The 17,224-nt window shown below is 50.3% G+C and overlaps 2 protein-coding genes across 3 annotated transcripts in view; both read right to left on the reverse strand.

Annotated features, from left to right (window-relative positions):
• Window positions 1-300: 300 nt before the first annotated feature.
• E2F1 (E2F transcription factor 1) lies at window positions 301-9,772 on the reverse strand. Its single transcript, XM_011378272.2, has 7 exons — window positions 9,362-9,772; window positions 4,717-4,807; window positions 4,155-4,374; window positions 2,899-3,051; window positions 2,060-2,174; window positions 1,743-1,965; window positions 301-1,616 (listed from the first exon to the last, which is right to left on the reverse strand). The coding sequence occupies exons 1-7, from the start codon at window positions 9,620-9,622 to the stop codon at window positions 1,369-1,371; spliced, it is 1,311 nt and encodes a 436-aa protein (XP_011376574.1). The 5' UTR covers window positions 9,623-9,772; the 3' UTR covers window positions 301-1,368.
• PXMP4 (peroxisomal membrane protein 4) overlaps window positions 4,717-17,224 on the reverse strand; it is a 32,056-nt gene continuing 19,548 nt past the window's right edge. The window contains exon 5 of one of the 2 annotated variants that reach the window (XM_023522238.1): window positions 4,717-4,807. The gene's annotated coding sequence lies outside the window, so the exon portion shown is untranslated. Of the gene's footprint in view, window positions 4,808-13,586; window positions 15,051-17,224 lie in introns of those variants that run through there. The other variant, XM_011378280.2, reaches the window with a different exon arrangement.

The raw sequence follows: 17,224 nt of genomic DNA on the forward strand, positions 1-17,224 counted from the left end.
GTAATTATGTGTTGCAGGTTTACAAATGCCCAGAAACATCTGGAAGGAACATAGCAACCTGATCGGAGTGGCCTCTCTGGGGCTGGAGAAAGGAGGGGAGTTCACATATTATTTTATTGGATCAGTTTCTAAGTTAGGACAAAAATGGTGATGAAGCCTTCCTTGGGGCTGTGAGGCTCAAATGAAATGAAACCAAACAGGAAGGGGGAGAAGGGAAGTAGAGACCAGGCATTTTCCCAGCAATCTTGACCTCTCCCACCCCTAGATTTGTTCCCAGTACATAGTCCCAAAACCTGGCCCAAACACCATCCAAATATTTATTAAAACCAAAGCAAGAGGGAACAGAGCTGTAAGGAAGGCAGATCAAAGTGCAGATTTGAGGGTGGGGCAGAGCAAGAAGTGGGGTGGAGGGGGGGGGGCACCTTCAAATGCCAGAGGAGGGACCCCTGTGATCTGGGCTGGGGGAAGGCCCTTCACCCACCCAGCCACCATCAGTGAAGGTCCCCCACTCACCTCTCCCATCTCACATCCATCCTGGGGGGCTGCCGGAGCCCTGCAGTAACCCCCTGGGGAGGGACCACCCCCGCTTCATCCACCCATGGCTGTCAGTCAGTCAGTCTGTCTCCCTCCCTCACTTTCCCAATAAATAAACCACTCAGGCCTCAGCTCCTCCGGAGTGAGGCAAAGAACAGCTCAGGGACACCTGCCCTTGCTCAGGGGTATAAGGAGTTGGGACATCAGCCCTACGTCCCTCCTACCCTTTGCTGGTGCCCCAGGGCTTGCCAAAGAGGCCTTGATAAATAAATAACGCTCCATTAAAGCTTCGATCAGAAAAACCTTTTAAGACGACAGAAGTGCTCTCACTGTCCTGCAAACAAGCAGGCCAAGGCTGCACCACCTGGCCTGGTCAGCACGCAGCAATTCTGGGGGCAGGTGGCCACCCTGGGCCTCATGGGGCCCCTGGAGCAAGGAGACCAAAAGTGCAGTTAGAGCCCCCACCATGCACACACATGGACTCATGCATACACACGTGGACACACTGGGGCGTTTTCAGTGCACGCTCAGATGTGTTCACCTTCATTCCCCGGTACATGCGCGCACGCACACACACTCACACACCACTCACCCTGTGTAAACACACTGGGTGCTAGGTGCATGCACATACACACCACAAACAATCCTTTCCTTCCTGGCTTGCTCAGCTCTTGGCAGTAGCCAGACTCCAGAGCTAGAAGCTTCTGGAGGTAGGGGAGAGGGGTATAAATTAAACATTTCTAATCAGGCAGGGAGGACGGCCAGGGGAAGGGGGCTCCAGGGCTGCAGAGAGTGGGTGGGCATCTCAGGAGGCCCTGGTCCCCCTAAGCCCTGTCAGAAATCCAGAGGAGTGAGGTCCCCAAAGTCACAGTCAAAGAGGTCTCTGATGCCCTCGCCCTCCTCAAGGCCAAAGTGGTAGTCAAGGGCCCCGTGGGGGGGAGATAGGCTGATGAACTCCTCAGGGAGAAGGCCAGAGAAGTCCTCCCGCACTTGCTCCAGCAGTGAGTCGGCTGCCACCAGCGGGGAAAGGCGGTCCTCATCCACAGGGGCCCGCAGGCTACCCATCCGGGAAAGCAGAGGTTCTGGAGAGATGGGGAGCATCACAGGCCAGGGACACCCCCGGCAAGGATGGCAGATGGGGCTGTCATGCCTGCCTACCCAGCTGGGGGAGGGACCCTGTCCCACCCCATCCACCCACCTTCACCCACCTTGCTCCAGGCTGAGCAGGGACTGGCTGGGATCCGTGGCAGGGGATGACGGGGGAGATGATGGTGGTGGCACTGTGGTGGCAAACTCAGCTGCCCTGTCCTCCTCCCCAGAAGCTGCCCCCTGGGACGGGGTCTTCCCAGGGCTGGCCCCGCCCGCACTCTCCTCAGGGCACAGGAAAACATCGATGGGGCCTTGTTTGCTCTTAAGGGAGATCTGAAAGGTCTGGGTGGAGGCAGCAAGCAGGGTAAACTGAGGATCAGCTGACCACCATCCCAGCCCAACCTATCCTGGTCAGGCCTGGGATCCCATGTCTCACCTCTGAGGAGTCCACGGCTTGAAGCTGGGTCTCAGGAGGGGCCTTGATCACCATGACCATCTGCTCTGCAGGGTCTGCAATGCTACGAAGGTCCTGGCAGGTCACGTAGGCCAGGGTTGGTAGAGTCAAGGACCATATAACCTTTGACCTCCGGGGCCACCCACCCAGACAGCTAAGGAAGAGCCTCCGCTTACTACTCTCTCCAGTCCTCTCCATCCCCTCACTAGGGCCTGGCACATAGTTGGGGCTTATGCCTATCTCATGCTCCTGAGCCTCAATTTCCAGAATAAGACCATTCTACCCATCTAACCCCAAGGTAATGATGGCCGCTGGCAATAATTTCATGTAAATTACTTAACAGAACTCTAGGCCTGGTGCTGAGAATTTATTCTGACCCACAATCTTGGTGTCAATTAGTGGTGGTCTTCAAAATTTATAAACATAATTTGGGTATTCAGTGTAAAAAAAAAAAAAAGCTTATTTTAAAATAAATATTTTTGTGAATGGAAGACAAAAACGCATATATCTAACCCTGAAGCTACAACCATGTACCGTGTACTGAATCATTGTACAAAATGTTTATTATTGCTGGTACTAGCTTTCCTTGTTTTAATCTGTGCAATTCTGGAATTGGGTTTTTTTCCCTTTTTTACAGATGAAGCTGAGGCTCAGAGAGGTTAAATAACTTGTCCAGTGTCACACAGTGAGTAAATGCTGAGCTAGGACTTGAATTCAAAGCCAGAGCCCTCTCCTGAATTCAGGGCCTGGGGCAGCCTCTCTAGTCCCACCTGGGGGGGGCCCAGCCCACCAGGCCTGCCCTCCACGAAGTCCAAGGATATCGCTGGCTGTCGGTGTCCTCAGAGAGCAGCCGCAGTTGCGTGGTACAGATGTGGATCAGGTGGTCCAGGTGTCGTTCGTCCTCCTGCAGTTGCTGGAGATCCTGGGTCAGTCCTTCAAGCCGCCCACCGATCCCCACTGCTGCATGGCTGCCTCTGAGGGGAGGTGCAGGGAGGGTTAGCGGCTCCTGGTCCCTCTGCCCAGTCTGCTGTTGCCTCTGTTCTGTGAGACTCAGGTAAGCCCTTGCCCCTCTCTGGGTCTAGCTCCTCAGCTGGGAAACAGCTGGGGGCTGAAGCTGAGCTCCAACTCAGACTGGCATGGGTTTAAAGGCCTGAATGTCTATAAATACCCACCTGTCCCTCAGAGGGAGCTGGGTAAGTAAACAATGACAGACGTGCCGTGGAATACCACCCAGTTGTATAAAAGGGAGTGAATACATTAGCCGTACAGACGCGGAAGCACTTCTAAGACACATTGTCAAGTGCAAAGATGCAGAATGAAATTATCTATCGAAAACTAAAAAAAGATATGCAAGGAGAGAGAAGTAGGATGACCAAGGAAAGAGGTGAGAAGGAAAGAATAAAGCCAGAATCAACAAGAACATCAAAAACAGACTCACAAATACAGAGGACAATCTGGTGACAGCCAGAGAAGAGGGAGGTTGGGGGGCTGGGAGAATGGGGTGAAGGGTTAAAGAACTACAAATTAGTAGTTGATAGATGATTATGGGGATGGGGAGCACAACATAGGGAATGCAGTTAGTGTTAATGGAATGGCTAGGTAGAGAGCCCGAGGAGAGAAAGAGCAATCAGGGAGATCATTTTGTAAACTATATAAATGTCTAACCAATGTATTGTACACTTAAAACTAAAACAAACAAACAAAAAAGATATACTACAAAAAATTAACAAGACTAAAATAGCTATGTTAGACCATCTCATTTATGGCAACAGAAGCCGGAACAATTGTAACCTGATGGTATAAGGGCTTGGCAACAACTGGGAAGGCCACGAGAGAACTTTCTGGGGTGTTGGAAATGTTCTTTATCTTGATCCAGATGGTGGTTATACAGGTGAAGAAATATGTAAAGTTGCAGTGAGCTGGATATGCAAGATTTATGTACTTTCCTGCATCTGTCACCTCAGCAAAGATAACTCTCCTCCCTAAGCCTTGGTTTCAGTTATAAGGTGGAGATGTGGCTCCTTCGGGCTGGCCCGGCCTGTGCCTCTTCCTACCCTCCTGTTTGGCGGGTACCTACAGCCACTGGATGTGATTCTTGGACTTCTTGGCGATGAGCTGGATGCCCTCGAGGACATTGGTGATGTCGTAGATGCGCCGTTTCTGCACCTTCAGTACCTCAGCTGCCCAGTTCAGGTCGACAACGCCATCAGCCGAGCGGCTCAGCAGCTCCAGGAAGCGTTTGGTGGTCAGATTCAGTGATGTCTCATAGCGTGACTTCTCCCCTGGGGATTTCACACCTGGGGGTGGCAGGCAGAGCAGAACCAATTAGCACTACACCCAACCCCAGCTGGGCTGGCCTCCCTGGCAATGCAGGGTAGGATGAGGATGCGGTGGGCAGATAGCTCCTCCTGGCGAGGCCAAGCAGGGAGGCTGCCTGCCTCCCACAGCACTCCTCTTCCAGCTGGGGAACTCCGCACCCCATGTCAGGCAGCCACTCCAGCTGCCCCTCAGGGCCCCCAAAGGCCTGGCTCAGACCCAGGCCTGACAGACCACAGCTTGGTTGCAAGCATGTTTATCTGTCCATATTCTCGACCTAGGCCCAAGCAAGGGGCCTGCTGCAGCCTGAGCTACATGGGTACCTTTTCCTGGGTGGCGGCCTCTGCCCCGAGCTGGCCCACTGCTCTCAGCCAGGTATTGATGGTCAGTTTCCAGGTCCAGTCTTCTCTTCACCTATGGCAAAAACAATGGGAGAATACTCAGAAACAGGATACAAGAGACCTGGCTGAGGCTCCTGGGCCGCCCCATCTGTTTTTCTACTGGGACACCTATGTGTGTGAGAAAAAGATCCTAGGGGACACAATCCTACCACACAGGGTGAAACACTCAGCTAGAAGGCAGAAGACCCTAGGTCAAGTCCCAGCTCCACCACTACCTACCTGGGGGCTTATAGCGCTTTCAAAATGTCTAATATTTTTGATATGCCTCCTTTCAAAACATGAAGCCTAATTCTCCTCCTCTTAAATATGGGCCAGATCTGGTAACTTGCTTCTAATGAACTGAGTGTGATGAAAGTGACAGTGTGTTTGTTACTTCTGAGACTGGGTCAGAGCCAGTGGAGCTTCCTCCTTGCTATTTTGGATCACTTACTCTGGGGGGAGCCATCTGCCATGTCATGCAGGACCTCAAGTAGCAAGGACAAGCCCAAGTGGCAAGGAACTGAGGCCTCCTCACAACAGCAACATGAGTGAGTTTAGAAACGAATTCTCAAACCCTAGTCCTGCCTTCTGATGACTATAGCCAGACCAACATTTTGGCCGCAGCCTCAGAACAGACTCTGAACCAGAAGTACCCAGCTTAGTCTCCCCTAAATTCCTGACCCACAGAAACTGTGTGATAATAAATGTTTGCTTTAAACCATTCAGATACAGGTCCCTTGGACAAGTCACCACCTCTCTCTGGTTTCTGACTATCTGTGAACATGGCGGCAGCTGATGCTCACCATGTGCTTTGTATATAGTTTATTCCATCCTATGGACTAGCAGCACAATAATGGCCCCATTTTGCAGATTTTTAAAGCAACTGAAACCCAGACACGCCCAAGGTCATAGAGCTAGGAAATGGAAGAGCCAAGATTCCTGCCCAGGATGCCCTGAAAGTCTCACAGGCATCTCAAATGCACCCAAACCCAGATTTGCCTTCCTCTATTCCCCACCAACAGGAACCTCGTTTAGCCCTGCCGCTGACCTCATCATATCTACTTGCCAAGAAATCCCGTCACCAAAGCCACTACTACCTCCCATCTGGACCATTCAGCCATCTCCCCACTGGTCTCCCTGCCTCCATCTGTCTCCCTCCACTTTGGTATCATCTGTCACTGCTTCTCCACATGAACTTCTGCTGAGACATGTCTCTTCACAAACCTATGCCTCCAAGCCTTAGTCCATGCCTCCCTCCTTTCTACCCTCATACCTGCTTCTTCCACCTCTGTGAGCAGGCACTTTATCCAGCACTTAAATCTGTCTGATCCTGCAATAGAGACTGCACCTCTCCTCCCTCTGAACTACCTCAAACACAACCTTTTCCCACATTGTCTCTCACCGCAAATTTCTGCAGATGTGTTTGTCTCATCGAGAAGCCAGGGAGCCCCTCGGAGGCAGGCACTGGGTTTGGGGTTAAATGTTTGCAGAATGAACTTCCCCACATGCTGATGGACCCAGACACTCCCTCACATACACACATCCATGGATTCCCTTGGGTGTCCCAGAGATAGAAAAGCTAACACGTGCTGGGTGTTTCCTGTGTACTGAGCACTGCTAAGTAACTGCTTCAGCTGCATTCACTCATCAAACCCTCTAACTAGACCTTACAGCAGATGCTGTCATAACCTCCACCTCAGAGGTCACACAGTGAGAGGCGGAAGCACGAGCTGAATCCTAATAGGCTGGCACAGAGCCCATGTTAATATCCACCACAGGTCCTGCTTCCTGAGAGCCTAGCCCAGAAGCCAGGCCCCTGCTAACCCTGGAGACAGGTCAACGCCACACACTAAAACAAGGGCTCAAGTAGATAGATGTCCATTTCTGCCAACACTCTCGAGAAATCCTGGCACAGGGGTCCCAAAAGGCAGGGGTGAAGACACACAGAACACTGGTGAAAAAAATCTGCATGACTCAAATCCTCATCCATGGGAGGGGGTACAGAAACTATGGTTCATCCAGACCCTGGAATACCACTCGATTGTCAAGGACACAGGCTGACACAGAATCCTCTCAAAGACATTGACAAGAAAAAAATTGTTTTAGGGCAATGCATTTATATAACCCATTTTTGGACTAAAAAAAGCTCATAAAGTTTCTTCTCTGGTTTAGTTACTGTTATTATAGGATGCATTTCAGGGGAAACCCATGGATGAAGGGGAGGACCATGAGGGATTGTTGCCTTATCTGTAAAGTGTGGATGGTGCACTGTTTGAAGATGGAAATAAAAGAAAAACTTCAATTTTCAAAGCTTTAGAAAAAAGAACTTGTCATTACCACCTAAAACAAAAAGGCTTAGGAAAACAGAAGGATAAATGCATGGAACTGGGATCCTGCCCTCTTCAACTTTTTAGTCTCCTAACTTTGTCTATGTATATTTTGTTTTTTAATAGCCATGACAACAGAGTAAAGGTAGACAGAAGGGCTAGGAGGAATGGATGAATTGCAGAGCCTTATATGCAGAAGGCGCTCGATGAATACTCACTGGTGTAGAAGCTGAGCCTGTAGCTTGTTTCAATGAATGTCCCAAATGCCAGAGCAGATCCATGGAAGTCACAGATCATATGACCAGTGGCTACCCACAGGTACAAGAATTGGGGAGTGGGGTGTTAGAGAGCAAAAGCTGGGTACATTTTTCTGGACTTCAGCTCCAGGATGGTGCCAGCTCCCAACCCTGTCCACCAGCAGAAAATGCCTACTAACCCTTAAGTACTGTGAGGACAGAGGCCCCTTTCTTGCCTGTGCCTAGTACCTCATGGTGCTAACTCAACAACCGTTGAATGAGTGGAACGCTGAGGCCCACTGAGGCTACCCAACACAACTGGGGGTGGAGCAGAGGGCGTGCTTCCTTGGCCCAGTCCTTTTGAGCCTGGAGTTCAGCTCCCTAAGGGCGGGACCCAAAGCCCAGGGCTTGCTGAGTACTTACTTGTCAAGTTAACTAAATGGAGGACACTTGTTCAGGCCCCAAGCTGGTACCCGCAGGGGTGGCCACTGGGGTATAGGAGATAAGAAAGGAGAGCACCCCCACCAACATCACTGATGGGGAAGGGCCCCTGAGTTTCCTTCACACTCTTAACATCTTCAGCAGGCAAGGCATCCCACTGTTAACCAATCAGGGAATTTGGACTGGTCCCACCATTCACTAGCTGAATGACAGGGAAGGTTCTAACATTTCTAGGCCTCAGCTTCCCTATCTGTAAAAGGGGAAGGTTGTTGAGAGGGTTAACAGTTAATTGGGTAAAGTGCTTGGCTTAGAGCTTGACAAACAAAACAGTCTCAAAACAATGGTGCCGCTATTATTATTATTATTAGCATCTCCGTGATTCCGGAAGGAAGGCAGCACTAGGCAAGGGGCCAAGAGGGTTAGGGGCTGCCTCAGGGACCAGCTGCTACCTAGGCCCCCATCAATAGTTGGGCAGCTTCCACACCCTTGCCCTGGGCCCTGCCTGACTCACCCTACTTGTTCCAAGACCCCACTGAGACCCCAGTCCCGCTTAAGGAGTCCCTGCCGGCTTGCCTCTGCCCCACCTACACCCACAGGCTGCACCAGTCGAACTGGTCTCTCCACCCTGTCCTGCAGCCCGTAGGTCCAAGCTCCAGGCCTCTATTCCTTTCTCCCCATTTAATTCAGCCACCTCTTCTGGATCCCCCAATCTGAATCAATCTTTAGCCTCTTGCTGCTCAGGGAGCACTTTATCAAGACTTCTTCCTGACACTGGGGGCTTCCTCTCCACCTCCCAGAGGCCTAGCATACTCAGTACTTGCACAGGGCCCCAGGGGTCTGCCTGCCTGATTAATGAGGTTCCATGGCAACCAGGGCCTGGGAGGGTGGAGGGTGGCAGATGGAAGGACAGGCAGAGGGAGGGGATCAGCAGCTGGCCCAGCCACCCCGCCCCTGCAGAGAAGGCCTCCCAGCCAGGAGCCCTGTCTCCAGAGGCCCAGAGGCCCAGGCCTGCACCTGGCAGTGGAGTATCGAGGCAGGAAGGAGAGCCTCTTCAATGGCTCATCAACGGTCTGGCCCCAGGATGCCCCACTTCTCCTCCAAGCAACGATACCCACTACCCGGCCAAAAAGTTCTGGTCTGAAGCCAGAAGGCCTCGGTTCAAACTCTAATCCCACCATTTGCAGCCGTGTGACCAAGGGCAAGTCACTTCCCCTCTCTGGGCCTCAGTTCAGATGGACAGTGACAACATCGTGCTCACAGTATAGTTTTAAGTTTTAGCTGGCCTGAAGTGGGCCAGCGTCCTGGCATGCAGGTAGCTCCAGCTGAATACACGTGGGCCATTATTATTTCTGAGTTTGACCGGCTCTGGTATGGAAGCTGAGCAAACAGGGACTGGCCCGAGGTCACCCGGCACCCTGGGGCGGGGCCCGGAGGCCCACTCAGGCTCGGCACCGCCCAGCCCCGGCGCCTCAGCCCACCCCTCCCCCGTCCCAAATGCCTCCCGGCCGAAAAGCGCGCCCCCCACCCCGGGTCTGCGTGGGGGTCTAGGCAGCGCACTCGGTCAAGTGTCCCTGATGTCTGTACCGGCGGGCGGCCGAGCGCCGGGCGCGGCGCGCTGGGTGTGGGCCGGGGCGCCTGCGGCGTGGCGAAGAGCAGCAAGTCGGGGTCGCAGGGGCCCGAGGCAGGCGCTGCAGGACCGGCGGGGGCCGGCAGAGCGCTGGCGTCCTGCGCCGTGGAGATGATGACGATCTGCGAGGAGTCAAGCAGCCGCAGCGCGCCAGCCCCGAGCAGGGCCTCCAGCGCCGGCGCGCATGGACCGCCCGCGGGGGCCCCGGCCACGGCCATTGCGCTCACGGCCCGCGGGGCCCGGGTGGCAGGCGGCGGCGGCGGCGCGGGCCCATTGCGGCAGGCCGCAGCGAGGGCTTGATCCCGCTCCGGATCCCGCTCCGCCCCCGGCCGCCGCTGCCTGCAAAGTCCCGGCCACTTTTGCGCGCCAAATCCTTTTTGCCGCGAAAGAGCCACGAGCTGCCGAGCGCTGCTACCATTGGCTGTCTGGGATGTGACGGAGGAGACAGCAACGGCCCCCATTGGCCGCAGCGCGCCGAACCGGCAGCGGAGGGCGGGACGGGGCGGCGGTGCGAGGAGGCGCGGCCAATCGCGGGGCGGGGCGCGCGCAGCTTTGTCAGGGCGGTGCTAGGCGTGTCTGCACTCCCCGCCCCCAGGCGGGGCGGCCCCTGCGCTAGGCGTGGCGGCCTGACACACCCCACCCTGCTCATCTCTCCATGGAAATCTTTGGGACCGAGCGTCCTCTGTGCACATCTCACCGCCAGCAGATCCCATATGACCCCCACACACATACCTGTAGCCCCAAGGCCCTCAGCCCAGATCTCTAGAAACTGCCCCTCCTCTTTTCTGGGTTCTCATGCCCATCTCAAAGACCCAGACACATTGCCCCAGGTGTGCCATTAACTTCCAAATCCTGCACCCACCCTATTCCTCTCAGCCAGAGCTCAAGTAGAAGGCGGCTCTCAGGAAATGGGGAGGGACGTCTGGTCTAAAATAGCCGGGGGGTTTCCTCCAAGCCTCTTTTTATCTTCAATAGCTTGTGCACAGCTTCTGCTTGAACTCATTCATTCGTTCTTTCTTTCGTTCAACAAATGTTTGAGAGCCTGCTCTGTGCCTCATTCTTAGTTCAGACCTCGAGGAGCTCACAGTCTAGTGAAAAAGAGAGGAAGGAGAACAGAGAGGTAACAAATGTTTGCAATACTTTGAGGAATGTCCACAATTAAACTAACTCCATGTTGGATCTCATAAAGGGAAGAGGTAAAGATGCTGAACATGAAAATGTATTTATTTAATCCGGAGGCCCTGGGACCTTTCCATCACCATTTTCATTGCCCAGGTCAGCTGATTTCACCAATATTGTCCTCTCTTCTGTGCCAGGCCTTGTGCCAACACTGAGGGCAGAGATGTGAAAGACTTGATCATTTTCTATGAACTTGCTTGCCATCTGGTGGGGATCACACACACACACACACACACACACACACACACACACACACACACACACGCTAAGACACAAGAATCAAATCCATAGGCCCAGTATAAACATCACTTCCTCCAGAGAGCCCTCCAGAGTTACTCACTCCCTCCACTGCTGGATGTTGCCTCTGTTCCAGCACTGACCACACTCGGTTTCTCCATCTGCCTCCCCTACCAGACTGGGAGCTCCAGTAGGGCCTCTTCCCACTAATGGTGTGAGTATATCTCAGAGCAGGTGCTAAGAGGGGTTATGAAAGGAAACAGGCTGGTCCTAGAGGCTATCTAGTATGCAACAGGAGGCCCTGGTTCTCCAAGAGCAGTCTTTAGGCCTCTGGTTTCAGAATCACCTAGGAACTTGTTAACTTGAGGCCTACCCTCCAGCTCTTGCCCATTTAGAATCTCTAAATGCCTGGGAATTGACATGTTCACAAGCAATCCCTTACCCCTATTCCAGGTGATTTTTATGCACGTTCACTCTTGAGAACAAACTGATATACCTATATAACCAAAATGTGTGGTGCAGCCTCAAATTATAGCAACTTGAGGATACTTCTCGGCTTCAGGTCCTCATATGCAAGATGGGCACATTGCCCTGGCCTCTTCCAGAGTTGCCATGAGGATGAAAAGCATAAGGGATCTGAAAGTGTTTTATAAACTATAAGATGGTTTAGGAAAGCAGTAGAAGTTTGTGAAATTACTCATTGCAAATCCTGCACTATGTCAGCACTAGAAAGGACCATAGAAAGTATATAGCCTCTTGCTGTACAGATGGGAAAATTGAGGCCCATAAGGAAGCTGTGAAGCCAGCCAGTGTCAGAATCTGGCCTACACTGGATTCTCAGCCCTGGGGTCAGCTTGTCTCCTTCTTCCTCAGATAGAGAAGCTACCATTAGAATGGTAGGTCTCATTCAAAAAACCAAGCCAGATCCTGACAGAGGGTGAGAGAAGCCAGCAACACACCCATTCCAGATGGAGTTTCTTTTCTTTACATCTCCCCGAAGGGTCTCCATAACAGTAATATTTGCTTGGTAAAGCCCTCCCATTCCAATTGTCATTCAATGAACACTTATTAAGCACCTGGCATGTGCCAAGCACTGAATCGGTTGCTAGAGAAGGAAAACATAGTTATTATTGACCTATTTTATGATGAGAAAACTGAGGCCCAAAGGGTATGAGCTTACCAACCAAGTGAAAAGGCTATTATTCAGGCTCGGTGAGGCCAAAGCCAAGGATTTTCCAAAGCCCTGCCCTCCCTAAAGTATTCAAGTATACAGCTTCACAGGTAGAAGCAGGTGCCCTCGGTCCCACAAACCCCGCTTGGCCTGCTCAGCAGAAAGGAGTGAAAACCAGAACTCCCAATATGAAATCAAGGAAGAGATAAAGGCTTTCTGTGTCTATTAATACCCACTTGAAAGCAGCAAAGGCCCAACAGATGGGGCCTCTTGGCCCCAAGCCTGTCCAATCCCAATAAGGCTGTTCTCAATGTCAACAGTTCTCCTCAGTCTGGTAGACTTCCAAAATCCACACTTACTGGGCAGCCACTTCAATTGATGATCTCCTTTCAACCCAGTAATCCCATAAGTGAAACTTGCTTATGGACATGGTTAGAGGAAGGAGGCTCAGAGAGGGACACTCAAAGTTCAAGATCACACAGCAGAAATGAAATGGGAACTTAGCCTGCCCCACTGCAAAATCCAGGGCCTGCTCTTCACACCCTCTGAAAAGATCCCAAGAGCTAGGCTCAGAGCTGTCAAAAGTATAATGTACAGTTCCCAAAAGGTATTATGGTAGATAGTGGCTTAATTAATAGGTGCTTACCCCCAGCACCACCTCCACCAACTTCTTACTTGAGTCCAAAGAAGTAGAAGCTCCTGAGCCCATGATCTTTGGGTTGGAGATATCTTTCCCTTGATTTTCCAAGAGGCAGGACGGTGCAAAAGTGATAGCATGTGCTTCTAAATCAGGTGGATGTAAGCAGGAACCTTCGTCTGTGTAACCTGGACAAGTCAATTCACTTCCTCTGAACCTCACTTATTCCAGATATTTGTTGAACACCTACTATGTGTGAGATATTGTGCTGGGTGCCTGGGAAACAGCTGGAAGCAAAACAAACCTATCTGCAATATCTGGAGCTCATAGTCCAGTGGGAGAGTCAGAATTATTTCTACAGACCTGCACAATATGTTCATTAAGTATGACAACACAAATAATTCAAAGTTATTTATTCCACATATACCACCTCCCCAAAACATACATTCTTAGCTTTAAAAAAAAAAAAAAAAATCTGAATCTGAACATCCCATCATTATGAATGCATAATTGACAGAAATTCTGCAGAGACTTAATTTTATTAAGGGGCACAGAGACATCCATTGTTGAGTTCTGGCAGAGGGAGGTGGGGAGTTTTATGTCTGCGACATCACATTTGTCTCAAATGATCCCTCCTTGCTACACTGAATTGTTTGACTGACGGTTTACTGTCCTTGGAGATGTTCTGTCACTGTGCCAGTTCTGGCTGTCTGAACAGACCTCTTACCCATCCAAGGGGCCACCTATCGTAGGAGCAAGGCCTGGCAGTCAGGCAGACCCCAACTGTGTGGCTTGGCTAGACGACCTTGAGTAAGTGATTGACTCCCTTGAAGAGCTTTGCTTGCCCCACCCATTGAACAAGGGAGCAAAGGCTCCTTTATAGGATAGGTGTCAGGGTTAAAAGAGAAAACAAGAGAAGCAGAGTTTGCAAACTGACCAACGGGTGTGATTTAATTTGCCCACAGTATTTTTTTCTGAATTATGAATTAATTAAAATTTTTAAAATTTGGAAATGCTATATAAAAATTCAAGTATCTGACTGTCTTTTAAAATGGTAATATCCAGGAATACTAGCCAGGCCACCATGGTGCTGAGCAATTGCTGTCTCCCATTTTGCCAGAGCCTTGACCCTCTAGGCCACTATATATAGTTCCTCCCTGGCTTGCCTCATTCAGTGGCCTTGCCATTCCAGGTATGAGTTTACAATCCCTGATGACTGTGCCTGGCACACAGTAAGCACTCAATAAATGTTAACTACTATTAGTGATATTATTACTGCCAGGGAACCAACCAGCACTAGCACAGCTCCTCTGCTTCGCAAGTAACTGAAAATGTAGATATGGAAGACATGGGGCTGAGAGCCAGACAATAGCTGCCTAGCTGTGCGGCGTTGGCCAAGTGGATGGATGTGTTCAGTGGAGTATGAGCTAGAGGGTCCAAGGTCCAATGCAAGCAGATAGGTTTGGTTGATAAGTGAGCCTCTCTTTCCCCAACCCGTTATGCCTTGAGTTCATGCTCTGGGGACCTCCTCTCCTTATTATCATCCCAACCTCTGAAGAGGGATTCTACTTTTCCAAGGAGAGGAGGTAAACCAGACATAGCAGATATGCCTGCCCTGACCAGTACCACAGAGTTGGTAGGGGGCCCTTAGAGCAGACGGGCTCTGCTTTTTCATATATAAAATGGAGATGATAATAATGATAATAAAGGTTTACTTGAGAGTGTTGTTGAGACATTAAATGAGATATTAAAGTGCTTAGGACAGTACTTGGCACATAGAGAGAGATCAATAAATGTCAACTGTTATCAAGAATGAAAGACATATCGCCGAAGTAGCTTGCCTACATCTCTCGATTTTTCCAAAGGAGACAAGAAAACTGTTCTTGTTAGGCTGAATAGGAGAGTTTTCCTGAAACAGTCCCTGCTCTGCCTCTCAAACTCTATTAGGCACAAGGTAAAAATTACATTTGTAGGGCAATCAATGTATAGATGAGACAATTTCATATTCCATTCATTATAAGGCTTTTTTTTTTCATATTTTAACATCTCTGAAATTGAGATGCATCATACAATCAATGACATGTCCATTTTATTTATTATTATTATTATTATTATTATTATTATTGTCAATAGCTCTTTTCTTTCTTAGGGGCTCAAAATAATATAAAATAAATAATCTTTGATGGCATTTTACAAGTAATGAGATACGATGTACAGAAAGTGCCAGGTATGGTGCCGGCTATGTCATAAGCTTTCAGATTATTCTCATGATCTTCAGCATCACCAGTACATTCGAGCTTGGCCTTGGAACGAGCAGCTTTTCTTTTTTTCATTTTCTTGCTGACACCTGCTGACCTGCATTTGGTCCCTGGGTTGATAGGCACATAGCTAATGCAGTCACGGAGGGGAGAAGGGAGGGCTCCTGAAGGGAAGAGAAAGGTTTTTTATACTATATTAAGATATTCAGAGAGGAGGAGGCAGAGATCTTTTTTTTCAAACAACAAAAAAATCCCTGCTGGAGCCAGAGCCATATATATGCCAAACAGGCCAGGAAACCCAGCAGGCCTCCTGGAGCTGGCAATGAACCAAAACAGGGGCATTGTGTCCAGGCCACTGGCTGGCTGAGGGGGCATTGTTAGGGCCTGGCCCTGTCTGGGAAGAGGGGGGTGGAGGGGCCAGGGGGAGTGTGTTCCCATGACTCCCTGGGGAGTGACAACAATTGGGGGCCAGCTGGGAAGCCCGCATGCCAGGGGCCTGGTGGGCGGGTGGCAGGCCCTGGAGGGGCTATGGAGGGCCTAGGGGGCTGAGGAAGGGGTGTGGGGGTAAGGTCAGGGCTTGTTTCTCAGCTGGGGGGTAAGGCCTAAGGAGGGGGAACATTGGGGTCATTTGCTATGCTACACCCCTCTCACTCATGCCCACAGCCCTGGGCTGCTGAGTCTTTCCAAATTACACCCTAGCTCTGCCCACTTCTCTCGACCTCATGACCCCACCCTGGTCCAGGCTTCCATGGTCTCTAACCTGGACCACCGAGTGCCTCTGTCATTGGATCCTTGCTGCCAGCCTGGCCCCCTACACTCTTCTCCACACACAGCTGGAAGGATCTTTCCTAACTGTAGATCACATCACATAACTCCCCTGCTTACGCCTGCCACGGGCTGCCCAGCAGACTCAGAAGAAAATCCAAACCCCTTACTCTAGCTCACAAAGCCTGCCTGATGGGCCCAGCAGGACTCTCAGACTCATCTCCAACACTCCAAAGAGCTCCAACCTGCATTCCATCCCAACCACTCAGAACTCCTGCCAGGCCCTGGAGCGCTTTCAGCTCCTTCCCCCCTGTGAGCCTGTGCACTTTGCAGACCTTATACTGTGAACAGTTCTAGGTACTTTCACTATAGCATCTTTGCTGTGGATATCTTTGCTGCAAGCATTGCTACTGCAAACATTTTCACTGCATAATTAATTGGCCATAGGTAATTTTGCCATAAAAAAAAATAAAATAAAATCGTGACAAATAAGAGGAACATTTAAAAAGACAATGAAACATGAAAAAACCATTAAAAAGACTATTTAAAATATGTGTAGATTCATGGCAATGTTACCAGACTCAAGGGGTTCACTGCTTGGGGTATTCCATTCAAGAACTAGACGTGGCAATCGTTAGGCAGTTTTATTTACTTGCAGCAAGTAAAGGAAACAGGGGATTCACCTCCAAAGCTCTGTCTCCCCTAGCCATTGCTTATAAACACTGTTTGGCTGATTCCTTCTTTGCAGTTGAGTTCCTGGCTAGTTCATCCCGTTTACAGCTGCATCTACAAAATACTGTGCTACATTTTAACTTTATCCAGAACAGCATTTAGTAAGAACTGCCCAGACCTTGAGACAATTCCCATGAGAGTGTTTACTCCTCATTCTTGAGGGAATGGGGACGAGGGTCATACCTCTGTAACTGCTCCCTGATGAACACAGACAGAATACATCTTTTGAGGTGGAAGAATGAAATTCTCTGGCTGCCTGAGTAATGAAAGTCTTGGGGGTTTCCTAGGTTCTGGAATTCCTGAGAACAGGGGTGCATTAAGACGTCACTGCTCTAACAGAGACATGCGCCATAAGAGGTGAGGCAGAAGCAGGGGGAAAATCAAGGAGATTGAGACCCTGCCACTCCTAAACTCACTGGCGAGGATCAAATGAGCAAGATAGACTAGGGTGACAGCCTCCTTCAGGACAAAGAGTTCTAAGCCTCTTAGAATTAATGCCAGAAAGGGATAGAAAGGCAGAAGGTGCTATTTTTTTCCTATATGATCAAGGAAAGCAAGCCATGATTTTTATTCAGGTATCACTTATTGAGCTGCTAGGTCTATCCAGGACTTTGAAGGACAGGTAGGATCTGGTCAGGAAGTGACTATGCAGAAAGGGCGAGCTTAGTGGATGAAGCACAGCAATCCCAGAGGGGAAAGGGATACTAGATATGACAGTTCTACACAATATTCAGTCAGTGTCCCATGGTTTCTCAAGCACAGTGATGCCTACCAGGTGGCCAAGTGAAAAGCTGTACCTCAGCCTGGGGAGGGAGAACAGTTAGGGAAGAAGTCCTGGCAC

The sequence above is a fragment of the Pteropus vampyrus genome, unplaced genomic scaffold (assembly GCF_000151845.1).
Source record: "Pteropus vampyrus isolate Shadow unplaced genomic scaffold, Pvam_2.0 Scaffold336, whole genome shotgun sequence".
Taxonomy (NCBI): Eukaryota; Metazoa; Chordata; class Mammalia; order Chiroptera; family Pteropodidae; genus Pteropus; species Pteropus vampyrus.

Excerpts from the sequence above, each read along its gene's own strand:
- E2F1 (XM_011378272.2), bottom strand. The coding sequence starts at position 9,622 with ATGGCCGTGGCCGGGGCCCCCGCGGGCGGTCCATGCGCGCCGGCGCTG. Across the intron at positions 4,375-4,716 it reads AGGCCGCCACCCAGGAAAAG|GTGTGAAATCCCCAGGGGAG; the intron begins GTACCCATGTAG and ends TGCCACCCCCAG. Across the intron at positions 1,966-2,059 it reads AAGCCGTGGACTCCTCAGAG|ACCTTTCAGATCTCCCTTAA; the intron begins GTGAGACATGGG and ends GCCTCCACCCAG.